This window comes from Microtus oregoni, unplaced genomic scaffold (genome assembly GCF_018167655.1).
Source record: "Microtus oregoni isolate MIOR12 unplaced genomic scaffold, Mior012 000015F_ref0000493, whole genome shotgun sequence".
In the NCBI taxonomy this organism is placed as follows: domain Eukaryota; kingdom Metazoa; phylum Chordata; class Mammalia; order Rodentia; family Cricetidae; genus Microtus; species Microtus oregoni.
In genome coordinates, this window is record NW_024543074.1 from 30,633,389 (window position 1) to 30,646,336 (window position 12,948).

General features: G+C 42.2%; 1 protein-coding gene across 3 annotated transcripts in view; it reads left to right on the top strand.

Annotated features, from left to right (window-relative positions):
• Usp43 (ubiquitin specific peptidase 43) overlaps positions 1-12,948 on the top strand; it is a 66,271-nt gene that overhangs the window by 27,149 nt on the left and 26,174 nt on the right. For all 3 annotated transcript variants that reach the window (XM_041665525.1, XM_041665524.1, XM_041665526.1), the window contains exons 6-9: positions 1,027-1,162; positions 3,170-3,302; positions 6,698-6,809; positions 11,461-11,564. In XM_041665525.1, coding sequence (XP_041521459.1) covers positions 1,027-1,162; positions 3,170-3,302; positions 6,698-6,809; positions 11,461-11,564 — 485 coding nt within the window. The remainder of the gene's footprint in view (positions 1-1,026; positions 1,163-3,169; positions 3,303-6,697; positions 6,810-11,460; positions 11,565-12,948) is intronic.

A 12,948-nucleotide genomic window follows, 5' to 3' on the forward strand; every position in this document is an offset into this window, starting at 1 on the left:
ATCCAGCATTTGAGCGGCTGAGGCAAGAGGATTGCTGCCAGGTTCCAGGTCAGGCCAGCTGGGGACATGTACTCAGGGCTTGTCTTGACTCTGACCCTGACCTGAGCCCCTCAAAAATAAATTATTGTAGATAGTAAGATAGTAGTTATTAGTGTTCTATCATATATATTTCCCCTCCCCTTACTTTAGTTGAATGTAGTTTTATTTGGTCTTATGGTTTAAATGTAAAGATTTAAACTCAATGTGTACTAATTTCCTTGATTCATTTCTCTTTTATAACTCAAATTTTTCTTCTCATTCATCCTTTTTTTTTAAAAGCCGGAACTATATCTTTTATAAGAGAACTTCCCAGGCAATATGTCTCAAAGGGGCTCTATGCGATGTGTATATTGAGGTGCTGAATTTGAATTGGTTTCTGGGGCAGCCGGGTCTCTTTTCTGTAGTGTAAAACCACCTGCTTCTTCCTGTGTTCCATGAACTTGTTTTTCAGGCATGACATTGTATGAAAAAAGTTAGTAACCCCATATCTAGTTCCTCTTAATTGAACACTGTTCATGAAAAACACTTTATTTATCCAAAGTGGTTTTTTTTCTACTTGTGCTGTGGTAGGTTAGCTAGGTATAAAACTTTAGTTTTGTGTGTGTATGTGTGTGTATGTGTATGGTTGCAGTTAATACATCTGTGGTTAATCTAATTATTATGTTTGCTATATTTTATGATTTAAATATGTAGGCTCTTGGAAGGAAAGAAGAAATAAGTTTTAAGACTCTGAGTTGTTTATTTTTAAAGCTTTATTGTGTGTGTGTGTATGTATGTATACACATGCACATATGTGGGGTCTAGAGGGCACCTTGCAGGATTTAGTTCCCTCCTTCCATCATGTGGGTTCAAACAGGCTCAAACAGGATCAAACAGTTCATCAGGCTTGGCAACAAATACCTTCCCCCACTGAGCCATCTTGCTGACCCTGTTTTTGGATTCTTATCTATTGGGTTCTTTTTGAGAAAATGATCCTTCTCATTTCAGGTGATCTTGGTTGAACTGTATCCCAATGGATTCCAGCGGTCATTCTTTGATGAAGAGGATCTGAATACCATTGCGGAGGGTGATAATGTGTATGCTTTCCAAGTCCCTGCCTTACCCTGTCCAGGGACACTCTCAGGTACAGTAGTGCCTGGAATAATTTGTTTTGTGGGAGTAATGGGTTTGAGGGGGTCTTCTCAGGGTACAGAGACTGCAGATCTTTAGCTTCAACATTCCGAATTGTTGGGCTCATTTCCTCTGTAATTTGATCTACAGATGATGGATATTAAAATCTCAGGGAGTATTAGAATTACAAGAAAGGCTACTTAAAGCAGACTTCTGGGCCCCTTACTCACATTTTCTGATTTAAAGATCTGAGGGGGTGTTTGAGTATATGCATGTCAATCACTGGAGCCCGAAAACCTGCCTGTCAATCACATTTCCTGAAGATGCTGAATATGCAGATCCTGGGACCATTCTCTGGGAACCACTCCCTGCTTAGCAGGAGGTCCTGCTGTCATCTTTGTCTCAGGACTGTTACAATTCTCAGTCCTTATCGGACTTCTACCAGTTGAGCTATAGATAGGTAAAGAGATCAGACAGGCAGGCAGACAGACAGACGGACACACACACACACACACACACACACACACACACACACACACACAGCTGTTGCTGTTAGCAGTTCCTATTTCCTAATGCTTGTAATTTTCCTGAACCTCTGACTGGTGAATGTGGTCATTTTTTTTTTTTCAGATGACCTTCATTGTCCATTAGTGAACATTTTAGCACAATTAGCTGGTTTAGAAGACCATGTTTTAAGACCCCATTGCAGCATGCATCTGTCATAGGAAGGCAGCTTGTTTGTTTCCTTGCCTCCTGGCAGCTCAGACCCGAAATAACCACACAGAAACTATATTATTTGCAATACTCTTTGGCCAATAGCTTAAGAATATTTTTTACTAACTCACATCTTTAAATTAATCCATCTCCATTAATCTGTGTATCAGCACATGGCTGTGGCTTACCAGCAAAGTTTCCTCATGTCTATCTCTGGCAGCCTCCATAGCTTCTCCTTGACTCTGCCTTCTTTCTCCCAGCATTCAGTTTAGTTTTCCCCACCTAGCTCTGTTCTGCCCTGCTATAGGCCCAAAACAGTTTCTTTACTAACCAGTGGTATTCACAGCATACAGAGGGGAATCCCACATCATGCAGCAGCCTTCACTTACTGGCAGATTCCCTTTTTTGAGTTTCTGTTACCTATACCCCTATGCTCTAAAAACATTAAAAGAAAAATTTTGGAAATATCTATTGCTAATGTGTGTGTATCTGTTTTAAGGTTCTAGGGAATGAAACCTGGGGATTTATGCATGTTTGTCAAATAGTCACTCCACCACTGAGCTATGCCCCAGCCTCACAACTGATGGATATTGAATAACCTTTAGGATAGTAACTTATTATCATCCTATTTTATTATTTGTGTTGTTATTCTCTTACTATATCTAACTTACAAATGAATATATATCATAGGTAAGAATGGCAGGGAAAAAGCCTAGGGTTGGTAATGTGAATGGCAGCTGCCACAGCTCAGATGAATCCTGTGCTCTGAGCATTTGTCCTGAGGTAGCCTAGGCAGTGAGCTGTGGGAAGCAGATGTTTTGATGTTCTCTGAGTCAACAGGAGAATTCTGGGCTGCATAATCCAGAACAAAACACTGATTGACCTTGACTGTTTTGCAACCCAGGGAAATAAACCCTAACTTCACATTCAATCATGGGTGACACATGTTTTTCTTGAAAAAAAAAAATCAGTATTTCAGAATTGACAGGAACAAAAGACTAGCTCAGGTCCTCTCCTTTGTCTCTGGTAGTGGGTGCTCTAAGGTTCTTTTGGATGAACACATAAAAACAACCCAAGTAATTTGAAGGTATTTTCCAGATTGCTTTTGCAAATTGCTACTTAAACCCTGGCTCATCTTTTAAAATCATTGACTGACTACAACCACAAAATGATATCATATGTATATGAATTGTATATGCCAGGTGCCAACTGACTCAATGCCGAGAGCCTCACCATCTCCCTTCAGAGTCCCCTGGTGTCATTCCCCCATGGTGAATAGATGCTCTGGTGTCATTCTCTCCTTCAGCTCATCCATCTGGTCTGTCAGTGTCACCGCGCTTGGCAGTCCGTGATAGCCAGCGGTTCTCGAAGCCTCTCCACAGTGAGAGGGTGCTCATCCTCTTCTGTAACCTGGTAGGGTCAGGGCAGCAGGCAAGCAGGTATGTGAGTCTCTTTCCTGTTGTCATGTGATGATTGGGATTCTTCCCTCCCTCCCTCAGTTTCTCCCTCCCTCCTTGACTCCATCCCTCCCTCTCTTTTTTCATCTCATGTAGCCCAGGCTGGCCTTAAACTCACAATGTACCCAAGACTGACTTAGAACTTCTGATCTTCATGTCTCTATTGCACCGGTGCTGGGATTACAGGGGTAGATCACTGTATTGGGCTCTATCCTTGGATTCTACCTAGAATAATTTTAACTGGATAAAGTTAAGTATCTATTCCCAGTGTTAATAAAGCAGATGATGAGAAAACAGTGCTCCTGAGCTAGTGGATTAGCTATAATTGCCTTGAGCAGAAGGCTGACACCGTCCTTAATTAAACATCAGAGGCTTGCTGTTAATTGCAAGAGAAATTGTGACTGCCCACACCACTATTTTACATCGTGTCACGAGGTTCTAGCAGCAGCCATGTAGTGCAGAAAACTGGCTACAAGAGGCAAGTGAGCCGTGGCCAGGCGCACCTGTAATCTCAGTTAGTCAGGAGGCTGAGGCAGGAGGATTGTGAGTTCAGCCTAGGCTACACAGTAGACCCATCCCTGGGGGAGGAAAAGGGTGGTAGAAGTAGAGATAAAAACCCCACTGTTTGTTGTTTGGTAGTCTGTCTAGAAGACATGAACTAGAAAGTGATTCAAACTAATTAAAGGGTCAGGAAAGTGATTGGCTATATTATAAATATTAAAAAAAACAGACAACTTTCTAATATAATCAGATAAAGTGTTTTGAAGGAAGCTGTGGCTGTTTGGGGTGATGGCTATTACCCTGATTTGTTCGTTCTACAATGTATACATGTATTGAAGCATTGCATTGTGCCCTGTACATACGTTTATTTATCATCTGCCAACTAAAATGCAAATATTCTGGGGACTTGAGGGATGGCTCATTGGTTAAGAGCACTTGCTGTTCTTGAAGAGGACCCAGTTTGGTTCCCAACATCTCCTGTGGCTCACAACCATTCATAGACCCATCTGACATCCTCTTCTGGCCTATACAGATACTGGGCATGCTATATACATACATGCATCCAGGCTAACTATTCATACACACAAAATAAAATAAGAAATCTTAAAAAAGAGAGAGAGAAAGAGATGGGAGTGGGGGACGGAGAGAGAACTCTAGTATGGCTCAGCGATACAGCGTGTGCTTAGCATATACAAGGCCCTGGAACTAACCTCCAGCACTGCACAAGCAATACAAAACAAAACAAAAACAAAGTGTGATTCTAGTGAGGTAGGTTTAGGTTGATAAAATAGTTCTAAAATTTATCTGGGATCATAAGGTCTAGTGAGGTAGGTTTAGGTTGATAAAATAGTTCTAAAATTTATCTGGGATCATAATGTAGTAGGAATAACCAGAAAATATTGGGGAGGAGGGAAAGGAGGATGAGAGATAGTGACAGCCACAGTGACACTGCTGCTGATTTTGTTTTTTCTTTTTGAGACTGAGGTCTTACTCTTTAGCCCAGGCTGGTCTTGAACTCCCTGTGTAGCTCAGGCTGGCCTCCAATTCATGATCCTCTGCCTCAGTCTGCTACCTCCTGGAGTCATGGATATGTAGTATGATAGACAGGTCAATAAAATTTTAATTGTTAAAATATTATGATATAGGTAAAAGAATATGAAAATAATAAACAGAACAGAATAGGTCAAAGTATCTTTAGGTATTTACTATTTGATAAAATGGCATCTATTTCATTGTCCTAGGGATGGATACATTATCCAATAATTATGGCTGAGCAAATCACTTTTTATTTTAAATCATTCCTTCCTCTTGTCATACATTTGTGCATATAAATTCCAAATTAATTAAAAAGGTAATCACAAGCCGGGCGGTGGTGGCACACGCCTTTAATCCCAGCACTCGGGAGGCAGAGGCGGGTGGATCTCTGTGAGTTCGAGGCCAGCCTGGTCTACAAGAGCTAGTTCCAGGACAGGAACCAAAAGCTACGGAGAAACCCTGTCTCGAAAAATCAAAAAAAAAAAAAAAAAAAAAAGATAATCACAGAAAAATTGCCACAAACTACCTGAAAAGCAGTGTAAGTGGCATGTTCCCCTGACTGAGTCTCTTTTTCAACAAAGCAAACAAAACAGAAAACCAACATGGAATATTTATGTCTTTGAGTAGAAGAGGCCCCTTTTGAAGCACATAAAACAAGGGACCATGAAGGAGAAGGCTTATGTTTTAAATAAATTTAACATTTTAATCTGAAACCAAATGTAAAACCTTAAAGGCAAAAGAAAATGAGGGAAAGCACATATGCCTCATGAGAGGTGAAGGGTCACCTACATCATAGAAAACCTCATTCTCAGTCAAGTGAGTTAGCATGTCTTGTACATAGTAAAAGAAGTTCACTGGATATACATAGGGGAAAAGATTCAGTGTCATTGGCAAGGCGAGAATTCTTACTGCAGTGGCGAGATTCTATTCCTAGCCCTTTAGATTGCTAGGGAAATCGGAACCCACTCATTCTAAACAAGAATAAAGCAACTTATGGGACAAGATGATAAAACAAAACAGAGCAACAAAAAGCCAAAAAAAAAAAAAAAACCCCAAAACAAAACAACCCAGCTCTTTATCCAGGGACCTGAATAAAGGTACTTGCTTCCCTAGTAGACTGACATGGCTTTTTTGTAGGACATTTTGGAGGTTAAGTAGCATTGACTTTGCCTTTCTGTTTATAGAATCTCCATTCTAGAAGAATATGTAGCTGAGGGTCTGTGCCTAGGCTATGTGTAGGTCCTGCTGTAAGTAGCAATGTTTAAACAATAACAAACTGGGAACAACTCAAACTGCATAACAACACAGGATAGATTGATGAGCTGACCCGTCCATTCAGTGGCTGCACAGGGTGCCCTTCCCCATCCAGACAGGTTCCCTCCCTGATGCTCAGTTTTAGCAATGTTGATTCAGTGGTTTCTCATTATTCAGTCAGATCGTCCCACAGCCAGGGTAAGGGTGACTGTGGCAGAGCAGGGGGCATAGGTATATCCTGTGCTTACTGCCAAGCCCACTGCTGGACATTCAGTGGGTTGGGATATGGGAAACTTCCCAATAATGGGAATATTCCTGAGATAGGACAGTGTGTTATATGGATGCTTTGCTCTGGTTCCCCTACCCCCTTCCCCTGCTCTGTGCTGTGGGAGCCTGGCCCTTGGAACAGTCTGCAAGGCAGCAGCTTACGCGTGTAATATATAAGCAACTGGCAACTCCATGTAGGCCTTGGCTCCTAACTGTTCACTAATCCGTTGGAGAGGAACCAGAGCGAAGCAAACATACATGACTCTTGTTGAATTTTCCTCTGCAGAAATAACTTATTACTTCCTTCCTTGCATTTTCAGGTTTGGGCCACCGTTCCTGATACGGGAAGACAGAACCATATCCTGGGCCCAGCTACAACAGTGTATTCTCAGCAAGGTTCGGTGCCTCATGAGGAGTGAAGTCCCTGCACAGGTCTGTGTGTGAGTTCAAGAATATGTGTGTGTGTGTGTGCAGTTTGTGTGCAAGGATGTGTGGCTTCTGATGTTTTCATCTCTCACATTAGGAGACACTTTCGCAACAATCATTGAAATAAAGAGCAGCATTTGCGTTGTTATTCTCAGCTTCATGTAGTTTTCGCTAGCTTACTCATATAGATCAAAATTTGAAGATAATTGTTAAAATTTTCTTCTCTTCTCCCCAACCTTCTTTCTTAAGACAAGGTCTTACTCTGCTGTCCAGGTTGACCTTGAATTTGCGACAGTCCTCCTGCCTCAACTTCCTCGAGGGCTGAGGTTACAGGCACAAATTACACCTGGCTTGAGATAGAATTTCTTTTTTTCATTTGTTTTTATTTTAAAAATTAAAATTTCATTTATTTATTTATTGTGTGTGTTTGTGCGCCTGTTTGTGCCGTGATGCCCATGTGGGTGTCGTAGGACTCTGTTGTTTCTCTTCTCCTACCTGTGGGTCTGGAAGGTATTGAACTCAGGTTGTCAGGCTTGGAAGCGATGCCTTTGCCTGCTGAGCCCCTTGACATGTAATTTCTGTGGAAAATGAATGGTTGTTGACGATGATGTTCACGAGTGAAGATCTAGATGAGAAAATAATTTTGTTTTAAGAAACCGAGTTTAAAAATTCAAGGAAAAATAATTTCTTATTTTGCTCCAAAAAATGTAAAAGCTTAAAAATTCACTGACTTTTGCCATAAAAGCATTGGTTTTTCGCTTCTGTGTCATGAACTGCTCTGGCAGGGAAGGTGTTGGAATTTTCAGGGTTGCATCCGTAGTCTTGAAAATCTTGTTTGAGAAACTGTCTAATAAGAGCCTTTTAATGGGTTATATCAAATTATTTCATAGATGATCTGCCACATTGCTATTTCTTTCTCTCAAAGACAGCCCCATACATTTGATTTAGGGTTCATACCAAAGAACAACTTATTAAAGACCTTCACTATATTTGTCCAAACTTTTATGTCTAAAGGATTTTGTTCCTTATACCACAGAGCCGGAATTAGAAGCTAGCTTCTCTACAAGTAGGTCAGACTCTCTAGTAATAGTGGCAGCTATCCCCCAGACTGTGCACAGGGATTGTTGAAAGGGGGGTGAAACCACTTTCATGTGGGCATTGATTCCAGATGTCTCCCCTTCCCCAGCTCCCCTTGCTCCTTGTATGTCACATGCATATACTTTTACTTCTGTGCCCGACAGTCTTTCAATGTTAGAACCTAATCAAGCCGTCTGTGAGGCTAGCCGAATTCAAGTGCATCCAGCCTCAGCCCTGCCCTGGGTCCTTTTCCTTGTTGGTAAATGTGCAGCTGGGCATGACCTGCTCCAGGAATCACGTGCTCAGAATGCTTACGCTCTCAGGATAGCCCTGCTACTTAATCCATACTCCCTTTTAAAATTTTCTGATTTATTTATTTATGTATATGTGTGTGCCTCCTTATCTGTATGTACACCACACATGTGCACTGTGTCGGGAGGCCAGAAGAGGGAATCGTATCCCCTGCACTGGAGTTCCAGGTAGTTGTGAGCTGTCTCATGTGGGTGCTGGGAATTGAATCTAGATCCTATGCAAGGGCAGCAACTGCTCTTAATCAGTGAGCCATCTCTCCAGCCCCCATCCTTAATCCTTTTAATACTGTATTAAAGATTGGCTCTGCGAGGCAATAATTTGAAAAGAATTTATTCAGAGTTCTCAAAACGGAGCTGAAGAGATTAAGCGTAGTGAACATACATTGAAGGCTCGAAAATGAATCTGTTTAGCCTAGAATAGAGGACAGGAAAGTGTTCCTTACAAAAACGAGCCATTTGCTGAGAGAATTAATTTGCATAAATTATGGAAAAAAGACTTATCACTGCAGAAACATCTTTTTATGGTCTCCATGTAAACTCGGGTGTGAGTGAGCGCAGCACTGTTTCTTTATGCGGGGTTGGCTGCCTCCACAATAGATCTTGGGCTCTGTTTAATGGATGGCCTCCCTGTGCACACAGCAGTGACAAAGGACAACTCTTTCTCCCAGACTGAAGGGAACATTCTTAGAAAGTGACACCCTTCCATGGCCAACCTGAATCAAAGCCCCTGAGGTTAGCAGGCTCCAGCCATTGATTTGCTCTTGTCAAAACTATAGAAAACTGTGGTTCGACCATACATTGTAATTGCACATTTATTGTTGGTGGATACATGAGGGGTTTTGTTTTGTCTTTTGACTATAGTCCAGGAGCTGGGCAAATTCCCTTGAAGTTCTCTGTCTAGACCACTGGTTCTCAACATTTTTAATGCTGTGACCCCTTAATACAGTTCCTCATGTGTGGTGGCCCCAACCATAATATTATTTTCATTGCTACTTTATAACTGTAATTTTGTGACTATTACAAAATTGTTACAAAATGTAAATATTTGATATGAGATGGTCTTAGGTGACCCCTGTGAAAGGGTCATTCAACATCAAAGGGGTCATGACCCACAGGTTGAAAACCATTGGCCTAGGCCCTTGTGCTGGTCAGTGTTATATCCCTGCATTTAACTCCACAGAAACTGGCTCAGGAAGAAGAAAGGCTCATAGACCTTAGAGTGTTGGGGGTTCAGAGTCACAGCACTTCCATGGATTCAGGTGCCATGAGAATGACAGGGGGTGACATGCTGTGGCAGGAACATATATGGAACAAAACCGTCACATCTCAAGTGTAGCATGGGACGGGGGAGTTGGAGAACTAAAATCTCTTTTGAGGATGCCCCAGTAACCGAAGGGCCTCTCACAAGACCCTCCCTCCTAATTGGCTGCCATATAGACGAAGTTTCAGTGAAAATAAACACGGGAAGACAAACAAGTGACATACAGAGCGACCCTTGACAGCATGGCTCTGGTTTATCCCCTGGCCAGCACATGGCTGCTGCCATAGCCACAGGAGCCCCTCACAGTTGTCTCAATGTGTTTTGGACCTCTTGGTCTTCTGAAGTGCTGGCCATTACTCTTTCCTGGAGTAATAATGTGTTCCTCCTCATCTCTTGCTAGATAGAATCCAACCTTCCCTGTGATTTTCAGATATCTGTCATCGGCTTTAATTAGAAGGAGATTTTAGTGTTTTCTCATTGTAGCCAAGTTCTTGAGTGACAGCTTTAAAAACTATACTTCCTTTATTTGAATGAACTACACTGATTTTTTTGGCAAGATATAGAACTTAACCATTCATAAGTAAATGTTAATTGCATTTGCCATGCTATGTAACTATTACTTCCATACTTTCAGCTTTTTAAACAATCCTCCTACAAAAGCTCTGTGCCCATTTAATAGTGGAATACCCATGGCATATGCTAAATTTCCCACCAGATGATGCCGAGATGGACCCCAGGGTACCTGAGATGGACCCTGAGGCCTTGGGCACAGTGAGGCTCTCTCAAGCTTAGAAGTTCAGGCTAAAGATAAGCGTGATGAATCACTAGCACATAGGTGTTAAATTTCTTATTTCTTTCCTTGTCATATTATGATCTCTGTGTGAGTGTGTGTGTGTGTGTGTGTGTGTGTGTGTGTGTGTAAGGGCATGACTTGTCAGACCCCGAGTCTGCTTAGAATGTGCTCTACCACCAAGCTACCTTTCCATCCTACTCCTTCATTTTAAAATCTGGGTGAAATTGAGTTGTGTCTATCTACCTCATTTCATTTATCCATTTATCTGTTACCAATATGTGAGGTGTTCCCATCTTTTGACTATAGGAAACAATGGTGTGACCATGATTATCCAAACATCTTTGAAGTCCCCTGTGTGTAGTCTTTTAGGAGTAAAGCTAATGGATGAGATGGTAGCTGTGGGTACAACCTTGTGAGAAACTTAGAGTCGATTGCCACAGTACTGTTTTACCTTTTCTCACCAGCCGTGCATGTGGGTTCTGATTTCTCCACATCCTCCCCAACACATATTCCTCTCTTCTTTTAAAATTAGACTATAGATAGAAATTCAGTTGTTATGGTGGCTTTAAATGACAGCTCATTGTGGTCTTGGTTCATTGGTTCTCATTTCCTGTCTACAAATGGTAGTAACCATCTTCTATTGTGCTTTTGTTATCTGCATGTTTGGAGAAGCTCATATTCAGATCCTCTGGCTACTTTTGAACCAACTTATTTGTTCCACTGACTTTTTTTTGAGGCATCTATAACATAAACATATCTTACATTAAGACTTGCTTCAATTTCAGAACTGCTAGAATATCATGTGTATATGAACTTGTTTTTGCACAACTGTCTCATCGTGGTGATGATAACCATGTCCATAAAGAAGGTTAAACTACTTACCAATAATTAATTATGAATAGACTTTACTTTCCACTTACTGTATCGGTATCTGCTCCAGTTAAACACTTGTTTCTGTGTATGCTGTGTTCATTGTGCGAGGGGTTGCATTCAGTATAGCGAGCATGGCATTAGATCATTGTATTAAGAGACTGAATCTTCAAAGCAATGAAGCCTCTGTAGCTCTCTATTTTAAATACCAGCTATTAAGAGAATATTCAAAATACTACAGGAAAAAAAATGCTTGCCCTTTTGATTAATTTGTGTGTCACAGAGTCAATTGCTCAGCCCAGGGACTATGTGATGAAGTGTCGCCTTCTGGTTTTGTCATGGCAGGACCTGGGGACTCTGTTCTCCATCCGGGTTGTGGGGCTCTCCTTGGCCTGCAGCTACTTATCTCCACAGGACAGCCGGCCCCTCTGTCACTGGGCAGTTGACAGGTAAGGGAAGGGATGGCTCGTGTTCCTACTGAGCTAGGCTTACCCAAGAAGTCTACAGAGCAGCAAAGTTATTAACAATACTAGCCATTCTATATCAGTTCCTCTCTAGTTCTAGCCACCTCATTGGGTCCTTAGACATGTTTTTCTCCTTTATTTTTCTTTTTTAACCCCATGTCCAACAATGGCCACTGAGAGATGAGGGAGCAATGAGATTACCAGAGATTAACTTGCTCGTACTTACACAGCGGGTAAATGGAGAAGCCTGAGTTTACACCCAAATCGGTCTAACAGATGCACCATAATCATGTGTTTAGGTCATACTATGGACCCCAGTGGGAATGAGTGTCCTCTCTGAGGTGGGTGAGAACGCTACAGCTGGACCATGGGTCCTAAACTGTAAAAGGTTGTGGACTACGGCTGGGGGATAAAGCCACTGTGGCACTGCCCTGTGCTTCTTGTTTCACGATGCTCCACATGTCTGTTCAACAGCTTGTCACAGTGCAGCCCCGTCTATACATCTTCAGGGCTGGTACAGTATCCACGGGCTGATTTTGCTCTCCACCAGTAATCTGATACCTTTGCTGACATTCCCATAGAGCACATTCCCATAGGCCATAGTAAGGGTCTCTGGTTTCCTGCTGGGTCAGCTTGAGGTGCTGAGTCTAGAATGTTGAGATGGACCAGAAGGCTCTCCAGCATACTTTATTCCTACCCTCCTTAGCTGCTAAGTTAGGGAGAGAGGAACCATCCATGTCAGCCAGGACCTGCTTTGGTCTGACAGGAAAAGGAAGCCCTAGGGAAGAAGGGCCCATGGCATTCCGTGGTGGAGATGACAGTTTACATTCCTCAACATGCACTCTGCAGGCTGGAACCAACCTATAGCGAGTTGTTACCAGGCCATGACAGAAACTTGAGAGGAAGCACCTAAGTACTTGAGAGCAGGAGGACAAAGCAATGCAAAATCTATTGAAAATAAGGGACGGAAATTGTCCTTTGTATGTCCGCTCTTACCGAGTATGCAGTCTCCTCTCACTTTGTGTCTTATTAAGTGAGTCCGGAACTTCCTATTGAATCATCTTGGTGACAGTCTTGTCACAAATCCTAAACAGTATTTTGGGTACTCAGCGACTACTTGTGCCTGCTCTTCTTGATTCAGGGTATAACTTCTACTCTCCACTTTATTCCTTCATTTCTCCTGCTTTTTCTGAAATGGGTGGAGCCCCAGTAGGTGGGAGGGGCTGTCGTTTGACTCACTGAGATTGTCAACACAATGAGGCTTTGGAAGCCTTTGGGTGGTATGGGTGGGTTTGCAGGGATCCTTCTGCACTGTTGTTGGGGGCGGGTGTTAGTTCTCCTGGGGTGCCATCAGTATTGGCTTTGTGTG